We start from the raw sequence: 27,857 nt of genomic DNA, 5'->3' as shown, positions 1-27,857 counted from the left end.
GCACTTATACATTAGCCTCAATTTCTATGCAGCTTCATCATCCAGACTGATAGACCAAGCAATAGAATTTGGCAGAGAGGAACAAAAATAACTCGGTGGAGAAAAGTAGAACTGTGGTATGAAACAAAGAACAATGCTTCATCTTGATAGTAATCACAACTTTTTTAGTAGAAGTTTGAAGTAAAGATTAGGCTCCTCATCTAATAGAGATAAGGAACAAAGAATGAGAATTAGGAACGAGGGTCCTGTTGGGTGAAAATGAGGCTAGTGTGTGCATGTGTGTATGGTGTAGAGGATGTAGAAGAGCCTTCAGTTTACTTGATATTCCTGACAGCTTGCACACCATACCAGAATGAAATAAAATACTTCTTGGTATGATTTTTATGCAAGGAGAGTGGCCAGTCTATGCTCTCAGGCACAGCTAATTTAGTTGCTATTTACAGTGCTGGATTTCTGAGTTCAGATAGGTAGCTTCCATCTGTGTGGAATACTAAATCCCTGTTGCTGTTATGCTTCACCAGTCACCACATATTCTGACCTTGCCTGCCACTCACACTCACAAACTGAGCAGAACTGCTTTTTTTATCACACCTTTTCTCTCCTTTATTTAACCTGTATGATGTTCAAATATGATATTTTCTGTTTAAAGTACTTCATTTTCTTGACACTGCCCAAAGTTGTTGACCTTAACATCCCTCATACAGTATTTGTGAATTCTGGTAACTAAAACGTCCTAATCCTAATGCCCAACAAATCCCCCTGTGGTGTGTCTAAAGCATTAACTTCCAGGTGCTTCCAAAATCTAATTTCCCCTTTGCTCCCTCACATCATGCATATGGCAATTTCAATTGCTCTCACCAAGGAATATAATTAAATCCCTGTGTATGTTTATGCATGACTTGGCTTATTCTCTCCCTGTGGCAGCTAGTTCTCATTGAATATTAACAAGAGTCCTCTGAAGGGAAGCCAAGGAGATGTCTTAGAGGTTGAAGAATCAGCCATGTTCAGTGAAGAGCACGGTGGACAACACCAAATCTACCCAATCTGTTTGTATGTGATGTGTCAGACAGAGCTATTTCACAGCGAATTCCACACGCAGGGGCATTGATTGACATTAGGGGAAAAAGTATAATCACAATATAAAACAAAGGACAAACAAATATCCACCACTGCAATCAAACAACACTGTCTTACAGCCTTGTACCTATACTTATGAGGGTGGGGAACGTGAGAAAGCTAAAAAGACCTTTGTCCACTTAGGACCCCCTTCACTGATGTTCATGTGCCATATGTTTGTAGAGAAGTTCATGTGATTCCCCATGTGATTCTCAACAAAAATCCTTTTCAGTCCCTAGGGTGGGAAAACAAGCAGACTTTCACGCAACTTTGTGGGAGGCTACAGTAGCCAAACCACACGTGGCTCTGTACAGTGACATGATGATGGATGAACGCACGTTCCATTTGTTTTGTTTTAGTTCCTATTTACAGCTAAGCTTCATTTGATATGCTGTCTTATGTTCCCTTGATCCCATACTGCATAAGGTTTTACTTTTTGAGAATCTGGGAATTAAAGGCAGAATATTTAAAATTGCCAGAACAAATAACTTTGATTGGCACTTTGAAAAGTAATGCCACAGGGAATTTAGTCAGTCCCCATCAATGTCAAATCCAGATAAAACAATATAAATTCTATTACCATTATTAAACTGTCACCTTGCAAGTCATCACTAGAGTAACCCTCGTGTAGGTCTGGTGTGTGATGAATCTGGTCTGAATCTAATCCTAGAATCATGGCTTCTGTTTTTCGCAGCATGACACTGCAGTTGGCCCTAACAGACATGGCTAGAAGAAGAGTGTGTTGATGACCTTGTGAATGTGTCTTGTGCAGCAGGCGGACTTTCCCACGCCTTCCCCTGCTCTCTCACACCCCAGCACAAACACAGCTTACTGACACAGGAAGTGCTGCACTCCCCCCCCCCCCCCCAGAAGTCGTTCTCTTTCTTCCCCAGCAAAAGATAGAAAAGATTCACCCAATGTAATCAATTTAGAATATTAAAAACTGAGCTCTGTTTCATTTTAAATTCAGGGTAGGATTAAAACTCTTCTGGTGGTCCTTTTTCATTTTCCCTCTAACTATGAACCTCTTCAAAACCTAGTCAAATTAGAACTCATTTGTCCTTTAGTAAAGAGAAAGAGAGCGCATTAAATGTCACAGCCAACAATGGGAATCATCAACAATTAAATTACATGATCTAGTGAGGTGAGCTGTTTAGAGTTGAGCACATGATAGATAGGGAAGGAGACAGTAATTTAAATTGTCTAAAATTAATGCTTTTTTTTTCCAAGGTTCTCAAAGAGCATCTGAATGAAATTACATCTAAATGATGTTCTTTTAAGAGTTGGTGATGTCTACTAATAAATAAATACTTTAGGGGGGAAAACCACAATTAGTCAATAAAATAGTTTCTGTCTAACACCCTAAAGGTTTTTCTTGTGTTTGTCCTTCTGGAAGGTAATATCTAGAACCCTACACTAAGGATTTCCCTTTCATAAAAGGTTCAAATATCCTCTTTAGAAAGCTAGAATCCTTTAAAAGCCCCCATGGAACCGTTTTCTATGAGTGTAGTCTTGACTCTTACATGTACTTGCATCCTCTCTCGTGTTCAGGTCCCCTCACTCCATGACTGGCTCCTTCAGATAGTACTCAGTCTTACAGTGGGTGCTAAGAGCTCATTGATTAAAACACAGGCGGCCTCCTCAGTAATACAAAGGCAGGCAGCTTTATTAGCGAATGGCTAATCTACTGGGGATCCCACTGCCTCAGGCTTCAGTGCACAGGAGAGCTACTGCAGGGAAGAAAGATTTGAAAACATCATTCTGCAGCGAAATTGAACTTATTTTAGTAAGGTGTGGCAGGATTTTGTGAAAGTGTGGCAATATCTAGTACTGAATAATGCATTTTCACTTTATTTAACTTTTAATAGTCCAAAGAAATGATTCAGTGCAGAAGTGTGATGATGACTATACTGAGTTCCTACATTAATCCTACATCAATACTCTCCAAGTCCAAGAAAAGTAATAATGTTCAGAACTTGTTAATGTACACTATAAGCGATTCATGAAATATGACAGTAACCAGAGATCTTGTGGAAATTTTAATTAAGTTCAATTTAAAAGTAAAAGCTGGTTAACCCCTTAATCTCCCAGGACCAAGTGCAACTCTTTCACCGTATATACTGAATCAGTGTGAGTAATACAGATATCCGTGGCAGTGGTAGCTTAATAGTTAAGTTGTTGGACTATTAATCAGAAGATTTTGAGTTCAAATCCCAGCACCACTAAACTGTATCTGCTGGGCCTTCAATCCTCAAATGCTGTTGTATAAATGAGATAAATGTAAGTTGCCCTGGATAAGGGCATCTGCCAAATGCTGTAAATGTAATGATAATGATCAATACTGAGTACTACTGAGTAATTTCTGAATTATATGCTTTAAGAGGAATAACTGAATAATTACAATAATGAGACTTTAAAGTGTTAAGACTTCAATGACAAAGCTCTCTTAATAGTTTTGTCATTGGCATTTCTTTCACACCTCAGAATGGATGAATGGTACAAAAAAATAAACAGCAGTTCTAACAGTAGTTCCAGCTGTAACTTATTTATGCTATATATTATAGATTTATATTAATGTGCTAGTTCCAATACATTATACATCTTATTGTAAAAGCTTATATACAGAGACTAGTATCGTAGACACTCCACATAATCTAATGTATCACGTTATGCTTATCTTTGATCCGTGTATATCTTGTGTTGTGTTTTTTTTATTCTTTATTAAATGTTTCACTGAGATTCTGCATTTGCATCTGCCTCTAAATTCCAAATAGTGACAGTCATGTGTTGTGTTAATAAAAAAAAAATTAATAACTGTGGTGCATGTAAGCAGAGTAACAAAATCATGCTCTTATTGAACAAAACAAAAAACCAAACAAAAAACAACAACAACAAAAAAACACCACTTCATGTCAGGCCATATCACACCACTCTGCTTGGATTAATTTCATATAACAGCATGATCTGTCATGTGTTATTCCTTATGTATTCTCTTTCTCTGACCAACAATGCAGTACATGGTTGTAGGCTCGCTCTCTCTCTCTCTCTCTCTCTCTCTCTCTCTCTCTCTCTCTCTCTGCCTCTCTGCAGAGCAAAGGGGAAGAAAAATGACTCAGAATAACAGAAAATCAGTCAGAAGTGTCTGGGGACTGCAGGAAAATCCAACTGAAATATTAATGTGCAAATGAAATATTGAGTCTGTCTTTAGTGAAAAGTTTGAGGAAGTGCACTGCCTTTAGCACAGAACAATATGTGCCACTTAATAATACACCACCTGCACTCCAAATATGTTTTCCTCCACTGTAAAGCATATATGGGTACTATGTAAGCATACAAGCACTAACTCTACAGTAACAACATTAAATCTAGGCGTAATTACATGACCAGTGCTAAATGTCTGTCTAATCTGAATATTAGCACAAGTAAATTATTATTATTTATTTTTTTTAAAAAGGATAATTCCATTTTATATCTCAAATCAACAGCAGTGTTTTTTTTTGTAGTAATGGCTTATTCCTGTACACCTACTTGAATACACGGAACTCTTGTTGATGTGAGCTGGGAGTGGGAGGAAGAACAGTGTGGGTTTACAGCTAGCAATGCTTTAAATTAAACTGTGGACACAGTGCACACACACATACAGGCATGCTGTAACTGTCTCTTCAGATGAGAAACTGTGCTCCACCCCCTAGCTTTTAGCTCACCTGGCAATTGAGCCATACAAAATGAATTGAAGTTGACGGATCCCTCTGCCAAGTGACAGGGCAACATGATTGAAGCTATCAATCAGACACCCTCTCTTTTTTTAATGCACGCACAAATCCACTACACGAACACACACACACACACACCAAAAGTAATCTACTCATCAGTTACCAGTATATCCTCTCAGTCCCCTTCATCCCTGAGGAGAACTATCCATTTTGATCATGGAATATTAAAATAGGAAACAGGTGTTGCAACATCATGTGCTCAGTAGTTCAAGCTTCATACAGATCACAAGCAGATCTCTAGCACACATCACTTAATGCTTGGCGAGAATTGGTAAAAAACAAAAGCAGGAGTGCTTTTCTCTTGCAGGAGACAAAAGGGTTAACTCCATTATAACAAACCAATCAGGACGGAGAGTAGCACTGCAAAACCTCCGCAGTGTGAGAGTGAGGAAGAGAGAGAGAGGAAGAGAGAGAGGGAGAGAGAGAGAGAGAGAGAGAGAGAGAGAGAGAGTAGGAGTGGGGTGAGAGTGTGCAACAGCGTGCTGGGGTAGATGAGCCAAGCTTTCACACACGCTGACACACACCACAGCGTGAAAAGCAAAGCAGAGCTAGAGAGGGCAGTGTGTGTTCATGTATATACGTGTGTAAGAGAGAAGAAGAAAGATAGAAGGCAGGGACAAGGAGTACAAGACAAGAAAGTGTGAGGACTGCCTGTATTAGCCTGTTTATTCTCATTTTCTTGGCACTCTTGACTGTTTGGATGATGAAAGGAATATGAAGGTTTAATGCTCCTCTCCGGGGCAAATCTGGAAACCTCAGGGAAATACCATAGCGAAATCCTCAAGCAACATAATTCCTTTTACACCACTTGGGATTTGTAAGATTCTTTTGAAACGGGTACCTGCTGGGACTCTCTTTACATTAGAGGTAAGTTGGTGACATCAACAACCTTGACTATTAAGAAGGATACACACTCTCTGTGATGATCAGCCGTATCTCGGAAAGTCACTTGTTTGGTTACAGACTGAACTACTATAGTGAGGTGCTATTTGAGAAAGCAGAGCTCATGAGTTTGGGTTCCCATGGATACACCAGCTCTTCTTTGAAAGATGGAGAGAATGATAGAGGGGAAAAAGATGCAACAGAAGTCAGTACCATCAGTACACTGTTTGCATGAATCTCCTGTGCTTTTTGCTGGGTAATGTTGAGCCTCCTGTAGTATACAAATATCAAGTCTTCGTTAGCTTCTAATTCAGCACTTCAAATTTTGATTCAAACAATCTTTAGCTTCAAACTGGATTGCTTGTTCTCAGCATCAGATTGTGTTAATTCTCATCGATAATAAATGGGCTATGGTGTTTGGGGAAAACTCTATTTTTACACTTTAACCGGTCTATTATCTTAAAAGACCCTAATCCAACAATTCCTTTAAACACTATATTATAAAATCCAAGAACATACATGGAAAAATGCACAGTGAGAGAGATTCGGCCCTCAGTTTATGATCACATACACCTTTCCTAAAAAGGACTTGCTCAGGGTGGGAAGCTGTGTGTACGTATAGTAGATGCAAGCTTCTGGTCCTTATCCTCTGCAGCTCCCCAGCTGTCCTTGCTCTTACCTTAATAGAGACCATAATCAAATCCAGAGGCAATGGACTTCCTCAGTCTGCAACAGGAGCACATATGGGTAATGCATGGCCGTTCTTACGTCAGGGATTGGTGACAGCCTTAGTGCAGGTTGTTTTGTTCATGGAGGCTTTTCTGCTCTGTCTTCCTCTGTCAGGCATCTGGAGAAATGGAGCTGAAAGGGAATGTGCTTTTGATGCAATGCGTGGTCCACACAAGCACCAGTCCAATACCTTGTGGAAATTTGCCAAGACAGGACCCATGGCAATAGGACTCAACACTTATCCTCTGTAAAAGTTGACTGTCCATAAGGCATATGAATCCAGATTGTTCAGTGGAGCTTGTACTGGAGATGGAAAATGTCATTATTTCCATGAACAAGCAAAACAGTGGCATGAAATAAATGACTAAATGTACTTCAGTGGAAGGGGATGGATTTATTATTCGCAACAGCAATGACAAAATCTGGATTTATGGGCTACTGTTAACAAGGGGGATGAAAGTCCCCCCTCCACATACACATAACCACTCACAAGGGCTGACCTCACCAATACTGTGACCTTGGTTTCCTTGGTGGAGGCTTATGTAAATCAACAACAGCAAATCAATAAGGACTTATCACCGTGCTTCGTCCATAAAATCTTAATTACGGGAATACAGTGCAGCCAACAGAAAGTCACATTGATATAGAACAGGGTCATTTGAATCCTGTGAATAACTGGAAACATCTGAAGCTTTAAAGACTGTTATTTTTAAACCTGAAGTGGATGTATTAATAGATCAATGTGTGAACTTTGCTCTGGATCATTCCAAACGATTCACTGGATTTCCTTTATGGGTTTTAATACTGTATCTAATTGCATGAAACTTGGACAGAACGGGGTTTCTAAATGGGAGAGATATAGGACAGTTTTATCCATGACCCACATGGAATGTGGATACTGACCTATTACTTTTAAACCAGAACATGGCGGTGGCCCAAGAGTTGCAATCAGTTTGATAAAAAAATAAAGAAGTGCCAACCTATTGTGGAAACCAGGAGATGTGAATTCCCTGCTGGACTGCAAGGATTACAAAAGGTGCAAAACTCTCCTTTGAAAATGCTTGGGTGTGATGTTCGACTTGGACTCCACCCAGACTCTTCTGGGCCAACCACAGGCTGTGGGTACTGAAGGAGACAGAGCTCTGGAGAGGGGTAAGCAGGGTTGGGAGGGTTACTTTAAAAATGTATTCCGTTACAGTTACAAATTACCTCATTAAAAATTTTATCAGTAACGTAATCCAAGTATCACAATATGAAAATAATGTGATGTGATTACTTTTGGGATTACATATGTAAATCAAGTCAAGAAAAAAGCAATATGATCTAAAATACTTTTATTTAAAGCTTATTTTAGAGCTTAATATTTTAAAATGTTAAGATTTGTTTTAAGAAAATAAATAAATAAATGAATAAATAAAAGACCACTGTCCCTGATGCAGGTAACATTACATCACAAAAGTTAGTGTGACCATATTCTGGTTTTCCAAAAAGAGGACCCCTGCATCCATAGTAACACTGTTACTTACACTAGTGTTAAAAGACACACTATTAGCACTATTAACATCACATAAATATGTATAAATTCCTACATTCTTTTGAATGTCCCTGGAAGAAAAGAAAATATTAGATACCATGAGTGTACCTTCTGCCCCTTCTGCTATCATTTACACATTTGAATTGCCATGTAAAACAAAGCAATGTGATAGCATGAAATTAAATATGACCTTATATGGCCATGGGCATTGTTTCGACTCAGGACAGCTGTCATTTGTTGCTATTCTCAAGCAACTGTTTGATGCCGCACACAACAACGCTTCACCTTCATGCGTTCGCTGAGAGTAGGATAATAGTTGAGAGGCAGGAATTTGGCCAATAGTTGCTGCAAGCCTTTTAGAATCGACCAATTGGTGTGCGAGAAGGTGCGAGGAGGTGAGAGGGGTTAAAGCAATGCAAACATGTGCACACATGATGCAGTATTAAACCATAAGCACATCATAATGAAACTAAAGCCGAATCCCAGACATTTTCTCAAATTTCGAAATCCATACCAGATGCTTTTTTAAAGACCGAAAAAGGTCCGAAATGTATGGTCACCCTAACTGAAGCATTTCAGAGAACAATTTTTGTTCATCTCTACCAAATTCACTTTGTGCTCAATGTATTTGTGCATGCACCAGGAGGATGCTCATGTGAGTCACGACTGGCAAGAGAGAACCAGAACTATAATCAAGCAGCTGTCTATATTGTGTTATGTCAAAAGATTAATTTCTTTTAAATGAAAAAAAAAAAAATGTAATCCTGATAGTATTCTCATTATTTACAAAATGTACCTGTAATCTGATTCATTTGTTTTTTGACGTAGCTGTAACGGATTACAGTTACCAGTTTTTTGTATCCTGATTACATAACGCAGTTACATGTACTTCGTTAATCCCCAAGCCTGGGGGTAAGTTTGTCTGAGTTAAATTATTATTATAAGGATATTGTCAAGGCATATTTGGATATCTGACAACAACTCCAGCATGTTATCTTCAATTCAATTCTGCCCCTAAACCTCATTTTAATTCTGTTTTTTAAATGTCACCTTGAGCTCTATGTGGCCATCAGTATCCATACAGCGACCTTGAAGCAGCTTTATATAATACATGCTGTCCTCACACCCTACCACCAGTCCTATGCCTCTGCTATTGGTCTTCCTCTTTGTACAAAAACATAATGCCAATGGCGTAGACAAAATAAGAATCAAAATACTTTTTAGGCTGAGAAAAGCAAGAGGCCATCACATGGAATTTTTTTTTATTATTTACTTGTCCTCTGACCATCTATACAGTACATGGTAGTGTGACGATGCTGAGAAAATACTTTATACCTGTTGAAGTGCAGGTAGCTGGATTTTTATTTTAAAAAGACATTAAATTTAAATATATATATATAAATATATATATATATATATATATATATATATATATATATATATAAAAGGTCATTGGCATTTGTATCTGTAGCACTTTGTTTTTAAGGTTGCTTTCCAAAAATCTCTGCCCCAGACTGTTTCCTGTTCATTTGTCAAGTCTGAAAGAACTAGATAAAACATGCAACATTAACATTCATTTCATTTCTCTGGAACATCACAGCCTAACAACAACAAACTGAAATTTGCAGAGCCTTCCTCATCCCTGCATCACAGATATTAATTTTATAAGCAAAAAAATACAAGCATGAATATGTATAGTTATTTATGGTACCCAAGAAAATACATTATTTATATTACATATAAAATTATACAACAACCTCTTTAGTTACTGAACACTCATAAGCATAGTTCAATGTACCACCTTTGATCATTCGAACATTTAATCTCCGCGATATTGTCCTGATTTTGCTTTCTAATTCTGCCCCCATTTATTTTGAACAGGATAATGCACAAGCCTATCCCTTCAGCACAGGAGGAAGAAGGCATCATGAGTAACGTTACAGTCTTGGACATCACTGAGACCGTAAGCCCAGCCATGACGGCTGACGAACCTCACCCCTACCCCCTCAGCTTTCAGGTCTCCCTAACCGGCTTCCTGATGCTGGAGATAGTGCTGGGCCTGAGCAGCAACCTCACTGTGCTCGTCCTGTACTGCATGAAGTCCAACCTGGTCAACTCTGTTAGCAACCTCGTGACCATGAACCTGCACGTACTCGATGTGCTGGTGTGTGTGTGCTGCATCCCGCTGACCATCGTTGTGCTGCTTCTCTCACTACAAGGTGACACTGTGCTGGTCTGCTGCTTCCATGAGGCCTGTGTGTCCTTCGCTAGCGTGGCTACGGCAGCAAATGTCTTAGCCATCACACTCGACCGCTATGATATCTCTGTCAAACCAGCCAATCGTGTGCTGACCATGGGCCGAGCAGTGACTCTGTTGGGGGGTATCTGGGTGCTGTCTTTTCTTAGTTTCCTGGTGCCCTTCATTGAGGTGGGCTTCTTAGGACCAGAGCCAACCAAAGCTAACCAGACTGTTGTGGTGCATGTTAATGAGTACTACACAGAGTTAGGCCTGTATTACCACCTGGTTGCACAGATCCCTATCTTCTGCTTCACTGCTGTGGTCATGCTGGTCACTTACTCTAAAATCCTGCAGGCGCTAAACATCCGCATCGGAACACGCTTTCACGCCTCACAGAAGAAGAAGATGCGATGGAAAAAGAACATCTCACTCATGTCATCCTCACAACAGCAGCTGCCCGAAGTCACAGATGGCTCTCAGGCGAGCAGTGGGAACCGTAATGTGCCACTGGGCATGAGAACCTCAGTGTCTGTGATCATTGCCCTGCGGCGAGCAGTGAAACGTCACCGCGAGCGGCGGGAGAGACAGAAGCGGGTGTTCCGCATGTCACTCCTTATCATCTCCACTTTCCTTCTGTGCTGGACCCCTATTACTGTTCTAAACAGCATCATCCTCAGCACAGGCCCCAGTGACCTCAATGTGAAGCTACGTCTGGGCCTCCTGGTCATGGCATATGGAACAACAGTCTTCCATCCACTCCTCTACGCTTTCACGCGGCAGAAATTTCAAAAGGTTCTAAAAAGTAAGATGAAAAAGCGGGTGGTGTCCATCATCGAGACAGATCCAATGCCCACAAATTCAGTCATAAAAAACTCATGGATTGATCCCAAGAGAAATAAAAAAGTGACATTCGAGGATCATGAAGCCAAACAAAAGTGTCTATCATCTGAGGATGTTGACTAAGTACCAGTACTTGCAGGAACACCAGTACACATTGTAGCCTCAAAAATCTTCATTATGGTCATAGTGGAAAGAAATTGACTCAAGTGTGTGCTATAGATGGAACTGCATTAGATGTGAATATATGAATTAATATCAGTTTATTACTATTTATATGAACTTCAAATTTAGTATAATAGTATGACATTCACTGTGCTGTTGAAAACTGCATGTTTTTATAACACTGTACATAGAATTCGATAATTGCGATGTGTATATACACACATTAAATACTGTATGTATCACTATTAGAATACATAGGCAACACATACAAGTATTTGTAATAAATTAGGCAAAAATATGTCTCTCGGGTTCAGCACATAAAATTACTGCACTATCCAGCAGAAACCAGCTCACCTTTGACCCTTGCTGAAGTAGTACCACTTTTATGGCCCATCTTTTTATTACACCTTTTTCCTCTGTGTTCTTCTCTTGGACTATTAAGTCATTATACAAATTACTATTTAGCAAATTACTATGAACACACACACAGTTAGTTGTAGCCAAAAAGGCAAACAACTGAACATCACTTGAGCATCAAATAGTTGGCCTTACACCAAGTATCTTGCAAACAAGGGAAATGCCTGGTTTGTTTCAACACTGCACAATGTAAAAGAAGACTGGAGTCATTCACTTTATTTTCCACACACACACACACACACACACACACACACACACACATACAATTTGCTCTTCTGTTCAAGGACATTGCTGTATTCAGTACACAAACTCGTGTTTTCCTTCCAATATTGAAGGGTATCCAGTCTCAGTAAAAGAGCTTAATTTAGGATGGCCTCCACATCAATATTACAGTAAGCCACGTGGCACTGGCTTGTCCTGCACCACACAGGGGAAGATCAATGTTAAATAGGCAGTGGAGGCTTAAATTTAGAGCTGGCCATCCCAGAGGCATATACATTATGGGACAAAATTCAATAATCAATTTCCACCAACCAAAAGCAGGTCTTTTGTCTGTTTTTCATACACAGACAACCATATACAGTTGCAATCAAAAGTATTCAACCCACATTGCAAATCAGGTCTATTATCAAAATTTACAGACTTTCAGCTGTTTGCAATGAACAAATCAAACAAAAGCAATTGAAATAGTTCAACACAACCAATGCTTCAAGTGGTTTCCCCAAATTCAACTGAAAATACAACTTATAATGACTTCTCCAGTATCAAAATTATTCAACTTCTTCATGGAAAGCGTCTTTAGTACTTAGTAGAGCACCCTTCTGCTGTTATGACCTGCTGCAAACGAGGTACATAGCTTCTGGCAGCGTTCCTGATGAATCTTAGTCCATTCCTCATGAGCAATGGCCTCCAGTTCAGTAATATTCTTGGGTTTGTGTGCTGGAACCGCCTTCTTCAAATCCCACCAGACATTTTCTATGGGGTTCAAGTCAGGTGACTGTGATGGTCCTGTAGAATCTTCCAGGATTCTTCTGCAACCAAACCTTGGTGGAATTTGAGGTATGCTTGGGATCATTGTCCTGTTTGAAGGTCCAATGACACCCCAGATTCAGCTTCCTGACAGATGGCATGATGTTTTCTCCTAAGATTTCCTGATACTTCCATAAATCCATCTTGCCTTCCACATGCTGCAGGTTTCCAGTGCCAGAGGATGCAAAGCAGCCCCAGAGCATCACTGAGCCACCACCATGCTTGACTGTGGACAGAGTCTTCTTTCTTCATTCTTCTTCCTCCAGACATACCGCTGATCCATTGTGCCGAAAAGTTCCAGTTTTGTTTCATCGCTCCACATAACAGAATCTCAAAACTTCTGTGGCTAACTTTATATGATTTTAAGGCGATTTTTCTTGTGCTTTTGGGTCAGTAGTGGTCTATGTCTTCTAATTCCGTCATGGAAACTTTCTGCGTTTAGTATGAGCCTTACTGTGCTCACTGAAACCTCAGTGCCTGTTGCCACCAAGTCTTGCTGCAGGTCTTTTTTACTTGAGGGTTTTTCACAACCTGCATTCTCAGAAATCTGGTTTCAACCACTGATATCTTCCTTTTTCTGCCCCAACCAGGTATTTAATGCATTTTCTGCCCATAGCCAGTTCAGGTATTTCATGTATTCCAGCTCAAGCACACCTGGTGCAACTAATGAAGCCCTTGATTAATTGTATCAGGTGTGCTTCAGACAATGTTTTGTATATTTGTGTTGTTGGGAGGGATTCTATTCAGGGGGTTGAATAATTTTGAAACTAGAGAAGTCATTATAAGTTGCATTTTCAGTTGAATTTGGGGAAACCACTTGAAGCATTCGTTGTGTTGAACTATTTCAGTTGCTTTTGTTTGATTTGTTCATTGCAAACAGCTGAAAATCTGCAAATTTTGACAATAAACCTGGGGTTAAATAATTTTGATTGCAACTGTAATTCACTACTGCAGGGGACCATTTCCTATTTTTGAGCCCAGCTGTTTAATGTGCAGGAGCTATTGCATGTCTAATAAAATGCCTGAGCTCAATATCTGATCAAGGTCACTTTTGTTTTGACAGCCAAAAATGTAATAAGGAATTCAACCCGGCCAGTATGGCCTCTATTGACTTTCATAATGTTTGGTTTTTCAGAGCAATAAAAAAGGTCATTAGCACAAAGTCAGCCCCCCCCCCCACCCCACTTCATGTTTATAGAGCTTTAGTCTTAAATGTCAGATGCAGCTCCTGTCATGCTCTTTTTAGCTTAAACATGGAAGAAGAAGAGATTGAACATATTTCAGTATGGCTGGGTCGCATGTGTAAGTGCAGGCACGTGTGAAACCAAGTGAGCGAGGGAATGTGTGATATTGTGTGTGGGAGTGAGTGAGCGCATCTGACAGCTTTAACGGATGACAACAAAAGTGTTATACAGGTGGAGTAAAGTGGGATACTGCCCTATAACTCTGCATCTCATTATGTTTGAATCTCTGTCTTGCCACCATTAGATTACATTATTGAATTGAATTCATTTTTGGACTAATTAGCACTTTGCATATCACACATCTGTACTGAATAACACATGTTGTAACACTGATTGGTGATGTTAGGAAGTGATGAAGAATCCTGATAAGGTTTAATACTCTAGAATGGATGAGTTGGAAAATATTTAAACCACAGCACAGCCTTGTGGACAAATGAAAGTGTGAAAGACGTTTATGACTTGGCAGAGGTCTTCCTCTGAAATACAGGTCAGCTCCGCACTCACTCCCACTCACAGCATTTAAATTGCAAATGACACGCATCTTCACAACTTCACAAGCAAAGAGACGAGAACACTTGACTATTTCATGGGGGTATTTCATGTTCTTCCTTCACAAGCAATATCTTAGATCTCTAGAAGTAACAAAATAGTCTTTAGAATCAAGGCACAGTGATTTGTTTATGAACTCTATAAACATTTTCCATATAGTAACAACAACGCAACTTGACTGAAGGCAGGATCTTGCAAAACTGCGCGGACTCGCTTGCAATGCTCGTCTCATCTCTGTCAGTTTGTTTTTTGGTATTTTTTTTTTTACATAAGAGTAGTGCTCATCCTGGAAACAGGTTTAACCTCCTGTGCTCACCTTCTTCTCACCATTCTAGAAAGAGAAATCACATGTTTAGAATAAGACTCAAAAATTACAAGCAATCCTATTTCAAGGAAAATATTAACACAATCTGTTCAGGTTTTAAGGGATAAACTTGAAAAACACTCATCAGGATTTCACATAAATGGCAGATCCTAATGACTACGTTTACATGGACAGCAGTAATCTAATTAGTGACCTTATTCTGAGTAAAACAATATTGTGAATAAGGTGTTTACATGAGTCGCTTTTAGAATACTCCTTTCATGTTCCAGTTTTACATGTTATAGAACACAGATCGATTAATGGCACGTGTCATTATGTCATCACACCACAACTCTCACACAACGTGAATAATGTGATGAAGGTGTGTACATGTCTGTAATACAAGTCGATAACGTGACTAAAACAGGAATACTCCACATGTCTTAATTCGATTTGTGTTTACTTCGAGTATGACCTTAATCGTATTAAGGTAATTAAAAATTGCTGTTTACATGGTAGTTTCTTAATCAGAGTATCGTCTTAATCGGGTTAATATTGGATTATTGTTGTCCATGTAAAACATTATTCTCAAACCAATCAAAGCACAAAAGGTATGCTGTACCTGTTTAGCATTGTTCACACACTTCACGTACTTTGAGGCAATACTGGAGCATGTCAAAGTCTGGCCTGTATTTTGCAAATAACATTTCAAAATCTCACTTTGTAGCTCTGAGCAAACTGGCTTAATCTGGTATCTCCTACACACACACACACACACACACACACACACACACACAGAGAGAGAGAGAAAGAGAGAGAGAGAGAAAGAGAGAGAGAGAGAAAGAGAGAGAGAGAGAAAGAGAGAGAGAGAGAGATTTGTGATTATACCATCTCCCATTAGACAGAGTAGTTGTAATTTACAATCTAGGGCCCATATGCAGTACTGTAAGTCCGTGTCCTTTTTATTTAATTAAAGGCAGTGGACAACTCATCATCTATACTCAAACACATAAGTAATTCTGGGAGAAGAGTATACATTTCCAATCACACTCCTCTCGTTAGGTTTACTTTAGTGCGAGTTGTTTTTTTAACCACTTGATTCTGCAATAGCATAATGGTACCAAATTTAAGATTTGACCCTCTAAATGTTTTGTGAACATGCTACGTGAATGAGGGCACAGAGCACATGCTGAGGCTCGCTCACTTGAAACGTTTGTGAGTTTCCTCCAGACCCTTTTTGAAGCTCTCTGCTGTGACTCTGGTGAACTGTGCAGTCTGCATGAGAAAAAGCAAAGGACATACCAAGCGCACGGGCATGACTGTTGTTTTTCCATAGAGTCATTTTGCACATTTCTTACCTTCTCCTCAAGCTTGGCTATCTGCTCCATGTACATGCTTTGTACACGGTCCTGCTTTGCCAGGTCTCTCTCCTTTTCTTCCAGCTTCTGAATCTGTTTCAGAAACAGTGCCTTGTTACACAAAGAGCACAAATCAGCTGGGAATCTATATTAAGCTACCTAATTACTGCAGTCATCCTCAATAACAATATCTGTATAGGATGTGGAGCAATTAGAACTGAGCATTGTGCCTTATCATGCACTAGTTGAATGGAAAGCTAATATTTTACATAGAGAACCTCAGCTTTAAACTCAATTAGGAAATCCAGGAGAGCAATTCAGGAGGAGATGGGAATGATAGCAATAAAGCATGCTGTAGGCAGGGCTGAGCTGCACTGCACTTACCTTCCTCTCCATCCACTGAAACACAGGAGCAGAAGAAGGAAGAAAAGAAAAAATAAAGAATAAGAGAGGCAAAGGGAAAGTAAGAAGATTCAGGAACAAAGTGTGTTTGTTAATTGCATTAAAATGGTTAGACAATATGACATTCGGCATTAGTAAAATGGTACAATCATGTAAAATTAATATTTCCTTTGTGAATATGTCTCAGGTTTCATATGATGGTTTCCAAGCAACAATGCACTTCTCGGTTAACTCCAGTGCAAGCTTAGCAATGTTTAAAGACAATGTAAAATCTAAATCATAACACTTTTTCTTCTGTAAAGTGACTTATTTCTCAGTAAAACATGCACAGGGCATTCATTCAGTTGTGGCTGGGTTATGGTGAGGGGTTGGATGCAATTCTGCATACAATGCAATTTATTCTGGTCAGGGTTGTGGTGAGACTGGATGCCAGGAACAGTGGGCATGAAGCAGGACTACACCCTGGTTGTAGACAATCGCAGGAAACGCTGACGTGAACAGCATGAAATTCTCTCTCTTTTTTTGGCTATGACAATTCATTCATTAATCTTCAGTAACCACTTTATCCTGATTGGTCACTGTAGAGCCTACTGGGTAAACCCACTCAGACATGGTGAGAACATGTGACACAGATTCATGAAACTATTTTATGACATCAAATTGAGATTTCTTTTTTTAGCTTAACTGCATAAATTTACAAACTCTAACCAGACGTCATAGAGATGTGCTAAAGGTGAAGCTGATCAATAAGGAAATTGTTGGTTGAAATTTGCTTAAACTTTTTTTTATATAATCAGATTTGATCTGATTATAAAACACCTTAAAGGTCATTATGTTTCAATTTATTCTCAGTTGCAAATGGGTGACAGAACCACTTGCACAGAAGAAAAGAGGCTGTCCTCATTTGTGCCTGCTTTAGCCGGTGTGATTAGAAACTTACACAGTGTTGCAGAAGTGGCACATTTTTGGCAAAGATGTTGGTTAAAAGGATCAAAGCTTGTCTAGGGCACCAAATGTGTTAGAGCTGGCTCTGCACACTGTGCATGTGCAATGATCTCAGTATGTCTTACATAATACTGGCTTGCAAGCTGCTCATCCTGAATGTTCTTGTGCATAATAACATCTTTTAGAGTCTGCTGAAGGGTTAGCTGCTCTTTCTCCAGCATCTTCTGAACCTCTGCCTGGATCTGCTGTTGAGCTTTGGAATAAGCTTCTACCTCAGCCTTAGCTTTCTCCTTCTTCAACCTGAAACGCAAACACACACATCAGCACTAGTTTTAGGTCTACATCTTGACATACAATCCACAAGTGATAATGGATATAATGAACACAGACAACTGTCAGATGTAAATGCAAATTTGATGTAAAAAGGGTTTAGATAGAGCGCACAGTGACTTAGTGGTTAGCACGTTCGCCTCACACCTCCAGGGTCGGGGGTTTGATTCCCACCGTGGCCATGTGTGTGCAGAGTTTGCATGTTCTCCCCGTGCTGCGGGGGTTTCCTCCAGGTACTCCGGTTTCCTCCCCCAGTCCAAAGACATGCATGGTAGGCGGATTGGCATGTCTAAAGTGTCTGTATTGTATGGATGGGTGTGTGAATGTGTATGTGATTGTGGCCTGCGATGGATTGCCACCCTGTCCGGGGTGTACCCCACCTTGTGCCCGATGCTCCCTGGGATAGGCTCCAGGTTTCCCCATGACCCTGAAGAGGATAGGCGGTAGAAGATGGATGAATGGAAGGGTTTAGATATTGTCATCCACTTACTGTTGCTGGAGCTTTATCTCTGCCATCTTCATCTCTTCTTGCAGGAATTTCTGCAGTTCCTCTCTGATCTGCTTCCTCAGGTCTTCCTCATTGACTAAATGAAAGAAACAGCAAAATTGTTGTTCCTGAATAGACAAGGCTTTAAGATAATTAAGAAAAAGCACATTCTAGCTACAAGTAACAAAAACATGATGAGAACACATCATTAACATGATAACCCAGCCTTACCGGCAGCCTGTGGAGAAGTAAGTGGGCCCGCTGTTTCAGTTATGGGAGGCAGCACTGGTGCAACGGCTGGTTTAACAACAGGTGTTGGAGCTGGGGTCTCTTCATTGGGAGGGCATCTGATCTGCCTCAGTGAGGGAAATTCACAGGGCACAGATAGAGCAGAAGAGGGCAGAGGAGGCAGCAGCTCTTTCAGGTTGGGCTCGACAAATGCATGTGGCATGTCTGTTGAAATTTCCACTGATTCAATGAGAGCTGGGAGCTGTGTATCAGGTGAAATTTTCATTTCAGTCTCAGCCACCAGCTCAGAGGTAGGTGTTGTAGGCAACTCTATTTGTTCAACAGGAATAGTTGTATCTAGGTTCAGAGTAGGTGTAGATGGGGCAGATGATTCCACAGCTATGTCAATGGGTTCAACAGTGGTAGGCAAGGGTATGGCTTCAACAGGTGGAGCTGTGATCACATCATCAGTTAATGGCATTGCTGGGGCTTCAACAGGTATGGCTATGAGTTCACTGGGTGGAGCAGATGTCACATTATCAGTAATTGTAGGTGGAAGTGGAGAACAGTCCACAGCTTCAGTAGAAGGTGACAATACTACAGGTACAGGTTCAGAAGGTAGAGGCATGACCACAGGCTCAGTGAAAGTTAATGGAGATGCGGTTATTGGTAAGGATTCAGCAGGTGGAGCTGGAGGTACAGAGTCAGTAAGCGTGGATATTGCTACATGTTCCTGAACCGAAGCCACGGGAGCAGGCACAGACTCAGGTGCAGTATGAGTGACTGAGGGAACTGCTTCAACAGTTGGTGTGGATGTAGGTGGTGCTGGAGTCTCCGGACTCACTGACACAAGAGGAACAAGGGGACTGATGGGCTCCTGCAGAGGTGGTGGTACCAGTGCGCTGGCATAAGAAGGAGGATTGGGCAATATCGGTGCCAAAACATCAGTAGGGGCCAAGGTCTTATCCTGAGGGTTTAAAGGCTGAGCCATTGGAGGACATGTTGAGCTTTTGGACTGAGGACGCTGGACTGGTGGAGGCTCCCTCATACGATCAACCACTCTATCTGTCAGCTGTCAATCACATGTAAAAAAAATATTTAGAGAATGTACATGCTCATTCAGAAAAATGTTTCCTTAAGGGTCCCTGGAAGGTTAGCGGTTCTAACTTTTTAAAGGGATTCTACTTGGAACCTTTTTCACATTAGGTATATATAAAAGTATATATTATACAATGTGACTAAAAATCCAGGATGTAGTGTAGATAAAAGACATGGTGTATGCTAAGTTTTCTTACTTTTTTGCAGCCATGGACCCTTTCCAGTGTAAAATACATGATTAAAAAAAACATTGAACAATCCCAGCCATGATCACAGCAGATTCATTATGATGAATAAATATTTACATATTAGAGACATAAAGCAAATGTGCACCATAACATAATTTATTGCAGTTATTGGACCTTGTTCTCCTGAACACAAACACAGACTTTTCTCAGCCAGGGACTTTAACTGTAAAACAAATTCCACAATCATATCTATACAGGTTTTTTTTAATGAACATAATACAAATGTAATAATATTTTGGCTATTTATTGGAGCTTTTCATTACTGAACTTTGTACCAACAGAAGACATTATGTACAGTCTACAGACTGACCTGATTTATAGGCTAGATGTTTTTAAGATGTGCAGATTTCGATTAAACCAATTTTCAAATGACCAGTCACATAGATTAATAACTGTAAGAATAATAATGGTAAATAATGCTGTTATAATTTCCACCACTGTAATAACAAAAAAAAATTCCCTGGCAATACTTCATAGATCCCAATTTATGAAATACAGGTTTTAAAATGTTTTTGTTAATGGCATTATAGTTTTTTTTTTTTTTTTTTTTTTTTAAGAAGAAGAAGAAGCCTTTGTTGGTAACGTATACATTACAGCACAGTGAAATTCTTTTCTTCGTGTACCCCAGCTTGTTAGGAAGTTGGGGTCGGAGCACAGGGTCAGCCATGATATAGCCCCTGGAGCAGAGAGGGTTAAGGGCCTTGCTCAAGGGCCCAACAATGCAGCTTGGTACAGCTGGGACTTGAACCCCTGACCTTCCAATCAGTAACCCAGAGCTGACCATTTCCCGCTGAGCCACCAAATTAAAGTTGAGGTTCAACATAAACTGATATTTTTTCTTACTCTAAAGTTTAGATTAAATCAGTGCAATTCAACTGAGCAGTCAATTAGAATTATAACTGACATCTCATAACAACAACAATAGTAATAGTAATAATAATAATAATAATAATAATAATAATAATAATAATAATAATAATAACAACAACATCACCGTGTCTACAGACAGTGCTAAACAGAACATCTTGTACCTTTCTGAAACAGGACTCAGTCAGTGGAATGAGAGATTAAACACCAGACACACCCACCGACACTGTATCCGAAATAAACTACTAGTTGAGTTTTTGTTTTGTTTGTTTAGGGGTTGTTGTTTTTTTCTCTAGAATTCGTGTAAGAAACTAAACTGGCCAGTATTTTATCAGAAAGAGAAGAATGCAACTCTCATTAAGTTTTGCTCTGTTAAACTCACCCGAATGCCCTTCACAAACACCAGCCCTTCTGCGTCCTCAGACTCCACTGAGATGTGTCTGGAGCTGCTGCTGCCCCCCATCTCTATCTCTATCTCTATCTTTAGCTCTATCTCTATCAACACACACCACACTCCGGAAATCCTCAATCAATTAAAGCCGCAAATTGAAAACTAACTTCTAGTATTTGGAGCCGAAACCCATCCAACATCCAACCCTGCCATTATCGCCTGGGCCGAGAACGATGCTTCCCATTGGACAGCGACGCAGAGCCTAGCAACAGCGCTTCCTATTGGTCAGACAGCGGTGCACGCGCTGATACCAGCTCGACTACACGTCCAAACCGCAGGTCAATAAACAGTGCGCGGTTTTGGTTGGAGCTCGTGGCGTCTGATTTGTGCAGCACATGCGCATTAACGTCTCACGTTACGAAATATGAGAGTCACGGTTATACCGTGCAAATGCAAACCCTTCTGGACAAATTTTTATCATAACATAAAAGGCTTGCTTCCTTAAAAAAATACATCTAATATGAACTTATTCGAATCATTTTCGTTTGGCCATTACTATGGAATATTATTTCCGATTTGTATTTAAAGTGGGTGGTCTCAAGTCTTTTGGATATGTAATTACAACATAAAAAACTAGCAATTAATCTATCTAATATTCAATTTTTATTCAGGTGTTTATCAATAAAAATGTTCCAGTTACAAAAAGATGTGGCAAACATCGACTCTGTTGAATTCTCGACTCTAATTGGTCAGAAAGTGTTGAATAATTTTCTATAACAGCAGCACTGACAATAGTTCCAGCTGTAATTCAAATGATAGGTTTACATTAATTAACTTGTTCTAATATTTAATGGTTTCTATAGTAACAGCTCATCATTTACAGGGACTTATAGAGGACACACAACATAATCAAATAAGTCTTCAAATAATCAAATAATCAAATAATAAGTATCAGAGCTTCTTGTAATGTCAGTAAGGTCTCCACCATGGGAGAGTCTTCAGGACAATGCAATTTGTGCTTTCCACTTTTTTGTCTAAGCAACTTCAAGCGATAAAAAAGAGAGGCTGGTAAGCGGATTATTTATATCTGTTATAACAAGTGATAACAGGAGAGTACTGTTAACACCCACTTCAGGGCGGTAATAGTAACTCACTTCATGTCGGTCCGTATTACAGCACCACACTGATTATCTTCCTAGAACACAGCACAGCCAACAGGCTGTTTTATTCTTACTTATGTTTGTATTCCCTGAGCAGCCAGCATTATGCACTGTGGTTACAAAATGTGTGGTGTGGATGGGCAAGAAATGATGAGTTACACAATGTGGATTCGTAAACACAGGCTAATTTTATTACTGTAACAGAGAAAGGGCTGTGAGGCAATGCTTTAACTGAGGAAACAATAAAATCCTGAGACATAATAACAAAAGGTATACAGTACATATCCGCCAACTAAAATCTATATTACACATTTCTAAATGTTCTAAAGTTTTAATCTTCAAACTGTCCAAAATACATGGTCAGCTATTTTCCTATGCACAATGAATGCAATTCATTATGCCATCCTTAGGCTCATGTCAAGAATGCTGAAAGTGTACTACTATACTACAGACTTATTACTGTATATTTCCTATAAGAATATTGATAATGGAGTGTATCTGGGAACGACATTTACCTTTTGTTTTTAACCCTAAAATACAGCGTCTGAGAAGTAGAAACAACTTGCATGGCAGTGGAGTCTGCTATGCAAAAATGTCCATAGGCATGTGTTCATGTCTACACACAAACACACACACACACACACACACACACACACAGAGGTATGATCTTGTGTTCATCATGTTTATTCTGCCTTCTTGCCTGGTTTCTCTCCTTTTAGTGCTATGCGGATGCTGGACCACACCTCAGTGTAGAGCAGTGTGCCCAGGAACACCACTGCTGTGCCAACCCAGTGCCACTCTGTGAATGGGTTCCGGAAGTATATTATAGAGATGATGAGGCTCAGGAATTTACGCAGCGTCACAACTAGTGTAACAGTAAGGGAGGTACACTCTGTGGTTAGGATGAACACACCCCGAATGCATACGTATCTGAAGAAGCAGCAGAATTAAGGGCTGGATTAACTGAAAGTTATAAGGTCCTGCAATGAAAGTTATATGCTTAAGCAGAGCAATAATGCATCTTATGTGTGTGTGTATAATATAATATAATATAATATAATATCAAAACCATACTGTATGTCAAAGGATACTGGGTGATGACATTCATCGCTAAATGCAACCACATAACTGGTACAGTTTCATGAATCACAGGGATTTCCACTGGAGCTTTAAGAGAAAGACAGTAAGACATTTAGAGGAATCAGATTAAGGCCTATTCACACAGCCAAATATTCAAAACCTTATTTTTCTACCCATATTTAAATGCCATATTCCTTCTAGCTTGAAGAAAATACACCTCTGCTTTACAATGTCCCTACCAAAAAAATCCAGCAAGTTCAAAATAAAATGTGGGTGTATTCTGCAACCAGACAATATTCTCAAATATAAGGAAAAATCGACAGACAAAAATTAAGAAAAATAAAATAAGTCCATGTTGTGCCATTGTCCTGACATCTCCTGACGTGATCTGAAGAAAGCAGTGTGCTTTCTTAACATCTGGCAAAGTTACGACAGGCCAAGAAGAATGGAGCTCAAATATGAGAACATTTGTAAAACATTCATAAAATAAAAAGCAAACTTTTGAACTAATATTTTTTTCATTATCAATATCTTACCATACACTATTTTCTTATATATGATAATAAAAATTCACATGTAAAACATTACACATAGAATTTCTTGTTGAGGAAAAAATAATTTTTTTGTCTTCTTCAAAAGTTTTTATCTTTGAATGATGATTTATCAATTTTTCATTTTTAGAGATGTATTAGTCTCTAACTGCTTACAGCAATTTTTTCTACTCTGTCACTGTTAGCCTCCAAGCTCAATCACTCAATTAAATATGAAGTGCATATAAAGGGGAGTAAGACTCACTGGTTTGACTGAAGAGTACAGCGTGGTTATAGATGTCAGTTGAGAGCAGCAGAAACCCTGGCAATGGCAGGCAATGCTGAAAAAAGCAGAGGAATTACACTGACAACAGAATGACCCAGAAAATCAATACACATTACATCTGGAGCCCCATTCACACCCGTGCCATCATTTATTTACACTGTGTCGAAAAAGGTGCAAATTCTGAGTGTGAGAACAAATCGAGAATTGTTACCGTCAGATATTGGGATTTTTACCACAGATCTGTTCCTTTTTTTTTTTTTTTTTTTAACAGCATGTCTCTGAGAGCACAGCTATAATGCAAATTCACAGACTTGTAATTACTTAATGTGCTTGTACTAATGTTTTTTATAGTAACAAGCAGCTCAATCACAGGGTCTTTGTATGATGGATGCTCCACATAATTTAAGCTTAATACGAAACAAATTTAAAAAGCTTGTTATTTAACAAAGGAAACCGTTAATCATTAATATGATGAAGTTTTCTGTAAAATGCTTATTTAACATTTATGAATGGAGGACTTTGTAACAGTCAGAGGAAAAAGCTATTCTTTAAGGTTAAGGATGGAGACCTTTGCACTTTGCAGTTTCTTGGTAACAAGCTGATTTTTCTGTACCGCTTATCCTACACAGGGTCACGGGGAGCCTAGAGCCTATCCCAGAGGACTCAGAGCACAAGGTGGAGGACACCCTAGACGATGCCAACCCATCGCTGGGAACAATCGCGCAGCCATTTACACACTACAGACAATTTAGAGATACCAATCAACCTACAAAGCACGCCTTTGGAGTGGGGAAGGAAACCAGAGTACCCGAAGGAAACACCCAAGGCATGGGGAGAACATGCATGCTCTGCGCACACAGGGCGGAGGCAGGAATCGTGCCCCCAACCCCGGAGGTGTGAGGCAAACGTGCTAACCACTAGGCCAACATGACCCCCCCCCCCCCCCCCCAACCTAATCATGGAATCAACCATTTCATTCAACAAGTTTACACTGGAGGCAGTGTACAAAGATCGGACTGTAAAATTCTTTTGTGGTACAGACACAAGACAATTACACAGAATTTTACTTACATTATAGAAGAGAGCCTCCTTCGAGTGCTTGCCATACTGCTTGTACAGAGTCTCTTGGAAAATGCCCATTAAAGCAGACATTATTAGGGCAAATGTCAGCATGGAAATACCTTAAATAAAAATAGTAATTTCAGGCCTGTACACTGGTATAGTTTTAAAATCATTCTCCAAAACAGATCTGTAAAGGAAGCTAAACTGATCAGGAAACAAAAAAATCAAAACCTGCTGTTATGGCTCAACAACATAAACAAAAATATACAGAGACCTACAACTACCTATAAGCCAGTACAAGAAAGCATACACTCCTTCCTTTTCTGTAGCAGCCTTTTCAGCACTCTAGGCAAAATGTTAACAAAAAACAAAACAAAAAAAACCCACAATTAAACATAAAGGTAAATACATCTTACAAATCCATGCTTGCATAATTATTGTATATAAGTAAGAATTATATATAAAAATTTATACCAGTCAGAAAAAGATGGCAAAACATTGGCCAAGGTGCTTACCACTTGTTTGGCAGACATGATGGTACAGATAAAGATGCCTACTGATACCAAAAATATGGAGAGGTATTTACTTGATGAATACCTGAACCAGAGACAAAACAGCACATTGTTAAGGACATCCACTGGTGTGAATATATAGATATTATACAGTGCCCTCCTGATTTACTGACACCCTTCATAAAAATGGGTGAAAATGATTGTATAAGCATTACACAGGTTAATTAAACATTTCCAAAAGGAAAAATAAAATGACATTCATTTTAACAACAACAAAAATTGTGTTTTTAAAAGTTATTTTATTGTAGTTCAGGGGCTTTTGTGAAGACTGATGGCATTACGGTTGCCTCTGACAGGAGGTTCAGACTTGGCCATAGATATGGTTTAAAAAAAACCCACACAAAATGAAGACCATCTCAGTCTCTAGATTTGATCCCTACTGAAAACCTGTGATCTGGATTAAAAAGTGAAGCATCTCCAACTTTATTAGACATTACAGGAAGACACTCAGTTCTGTTTAATTCAAATAAAAAAAAATACAATAATTGCAAGGTTGCTGATAATTTTGAAACCAGTGCTTTGTAGAAAAAAACTGCACTACTTAAAAATCTTTTTATTGTAGAAACAAAATATATTTATATAAAAGTATGCAACGTCCCTGTATGTTTGAGGTCAAAATATCACTTACTGCATGTGTTATTCTTTTTATATATACAATTTCACTCATTTTCATAGACTGTGCCAATAATTATGGAGAGAACACTATCTAGCCTACCTTTTTTTCAATATGATGATACCCAGTATCATGTTTGCTATTAAAGAGCCCTGCAGGGGGAGAAATTTTTGTCATTTGTAAGGTGTAAAGCATATACTGATCCTGATCATATAAATGACTGCAAATTGACAGATTACCGAAGAGATGTGGAAGACTTACAGATCTGAAGATCATGTGTAGTGGCATTGCGATTTTGAAGTTGAGGGCGTAGTTGTTTATAACACTTACAGTGAAGAACATGGTCACCATTATCACGTAGTTTCTATAAAGGATCAAAATACAGAGTACAGCATGTAACACGTAATATCAAGGTTGTTCTGACCAGCTATCAGCTGCTAAAACACAGGCTGAGCTTCTCAAACTCATAGACCACCATTTGTAGATGGTAAGTGATTTTCCAGCATCCTTACTTCTTACTAAACTGTTCTAATTGCCTTACTGTTGTGTTATTGTCATAAGAATACTTTGTCTAATAGTGGTCATTTAGAAACAGCTTCCTTTCTACCAGCACTTACTAGCTGGCAAAGATGATCTACCAGTTTGAGACAGCTCGGCCTGCGTTTTGGTAGTTCAATGGATTTTCTTTTTCTTTTTAGCAGGGACAATAAAATGGATCAGTGAAACATCCATCCATCCATTTCCCGTAATGCTTATCCTATACAGGGTCACGGGGGAGCCTGAAGCCTATCCCAGGTAACTCACAAGGAGGGGGACACCATGGATGGAGTGCCAAACCATCGCAGGGCACAACTGCGCACACACACATTCACAGCCTACATCACATCACCGGAGAACCTGGAGGAAAGCCCTGAAGCACAGGGAGAACATGTAAACTCCATGCATACAGGACGGAGGCAGGATTCGAACAGTCAACCCTGGAGCTACGGGGCAAACGTACCAAGCGCTATCTAGTAAAATTAAGTCAGTTGCCCATTCAAAAGCATCCACAGCTGCAGAGTCCCCAACTGGATCCTTCGTTTGGCTTACTGTCTGAGTGAAGTTTCGCATGTACTTCCTGTGTCCATGTGGGTTTCCTCTGGGTTCTCCGGTTTCCTCCCACCTCGGATGGCTATGATAAAAATTTCCAGTAGTTGTGAACATGTGTGTGTGTGTGTGTGAGAGAGAGAGAGAGAGAGAGAGAGAGAGAGTGTGTGTGTGTATATGTGTATATATATATATATATGTGTGTGTGTGTGTGTATGTATATGTGTGTGTGTATGTGTGTGTTTTGCCATGAAATAAACTGATGTCTCATGCTGGGTGTATTCCCACCTCACACA

At 39.5% G+C, this 27,857-nt stretch overlaps 3 protein-coding genes across 6 annotated transcripts in view; 1 reads left to right on the top strand and 2 right to left on the bottom strand.

Moving 5' to 3' along the window:
• The first annotated feature begins 4,689 nt into the window (after nucleotides 1-4,689).
• On the top strand, nucleotides 4,690-11,675 carry gpr22b (G protein-coupled receptor 22b). Of its 3 annotated transcripts, none has more exons than XR_008387610.1 (2): nucleotides 4,690-5,756; nucleotides 6,615-7,347. XR_008387610.1 is itself a non-coding variant. In XM_053640993.1 (2 exons), exon 2 carries the CDS (start codon nucleotides 9,920-9,922, stop codon nucleotides 11,234-11,236), a length of 1,317 nt encoding a protein of 438 aa, XP_053496968.1. In that variant the 5' UTR covers nucleotides 4,690-5,756; nucleotides 9,916-9,919; the 3' UTR covers nucleotides 11,237-11,675. The 3 variants fall into 3 exon arrangements, 2 of the variants coding, with proteins under 2 accessions (XP_053496968.1, XP_053496969.1); XM_053640993.1 differs by lacking the exon at nucleotides 6,615-7,347 and adding an exon at nucleotides 9,916-11,675; XM_053640994.1 differs by lacking the exon at nucleotides 4,690-5,756 and adding an exon at nucleotides 9,916-11,675 and having other exon boundaries at nucleotides 7,343-7,652.
• A 2,949-nt stretch (nucleotides 11,676-14,624) lies between these two features.
• chchd3b (coiled-coil-helix-coiled-coil-helix domain containing 3b) lies at nucleotides 14,625-21,452 on the bottom strand. 2 transcript variants are annotated; one of them, XM_053640992.1, is made up of 8 exons: nucleotides 21,164-21,445; nucleotides 18,572-19,640; nucleotides 18,344-18,437; nucleotides 17,649-17,823; nucleotides 16,177-16,269; nucleotides 16,023-16,093; nucleotides 15,441-15,576; nucleotides 14,625-14,845 (listed from the first exon to the last, which is right to left on the bottom strand). In XM_053640992.1, the coding sequence occupies exons 1-8, from the start codon at nucleotides 21,242-21,244 to the stop codon at nucleotides 14,813-14,815; spliced, it is 1,752 nt and encodes a 583-aa protein (XP_053496967.1). In that variant the 5' UTR covers nucleotides 21,245-21,445; the 3' UTR covers nucleotides 14,625-14,812. The 2 variants fall into 2 exon arrangements, 1 of the variants encoding a protein (XP_053496967.1); XR_008387609.1 differs by lacking the exon at nucleotides 16,023-16,093 and having other exon boundaries at nucleotides 21,164-21,452.
• Nucleotides 21,453-22,424: 972 nt separating this feature from the next.
• Nucleotides 22,425-27,857, bottom strand: part of slc35b4 (solute carrier family 35 member B4) — a 6,243-nt gene continuing 810 nt past the window's right edge. The window contains exons 3-10 of the mRNA XM_053641000.1: nucleotides 26,737-26,839; nucleotides 26,578-26,627; nucleotides 25,806-25,887; nucleotides 25,575-25,635; nucleotides 25,300-25,409; nucleotides 24,208-24,283; nucleotides 23,424-23,499; nucleotides 22,425-23,262 (exon numbers count right to left, since the gene is read on the bottom strand). Coding sequence (XP_053496975.1) covers nucleotides 23,016-23,262; nucleotides 23,424-23,499; nucleotides 24,208-24,283; nucleotides 25,300-25,409; nucleotides 25,575-25,635; nucleotides 25,806-25,887; nucleotides 26,578-26,627; nucleotides 26,737-26,839 — 805 coding nt within the window. The 3' untranslated portion in view covers nucleotides 22,425-23,015. The remainder of the gene's footprint in view (nucleotides 23,263-23,423; nucleotides 23,500-24,207; nucleotides 24,284-25,299; nucleotides 25,410-25,574; nucleotides 25,636-25,805; nucleotides 25,888-26,577; nucleotides 26,628-26,736; nucleotides 26,840-27,857) is intronic.

The sequence above is a fragment of the Ictalurus furcatus genome, chromosome 14 (assembly GCF_023375685.1).
Source record: "Ictalurus furcatus strain D&B chromosome 14, Billie_1.0, whole genome shotgun sequence".
NCBI classification, from domain to species: Eukaryota; Metazoa; Chordata; class Actinopteri; order Siluriformes; family Ictaluridae; genus Ictalurus; species Ictalurus furcatus.
This window is presented reverse-complemented; position numbering and strand designations above follow the sequence as displayed.

Excerpts from the sequence above, each read along its gene's own strand:
- gpr22b (XM_053640993.1), top strand. The coding sequence starts at position 9,920 with ATGCACAAGCCTATCCCTTCAGCACAGGAGGAAGAAGGCATCATGAGT.
- chchd3b (XM_053640992.1), bottom strand. The coding sequence starts at position 21,244 with ATGGGGGGCAGCAGCAGCTCCAGACACATCTCAGTGGAGTCTGAGGAC. Across the intron at positions 19,641-21,163 it reads TGTTTGTGAAGGGCATTCGG|CTGACAGATAGAGTGGTTGA; the intron begins GTGAGTTTAACA and ends TGTGATTGACAG. Across the intron at positions 16,270-17,648 it reads AGCTTGCAAGCCAGTATTAT|ATTCAGAAGCTGGAAGAAAA; the intron begins GTAAGACATACT and ends TTTCTGAAACAG.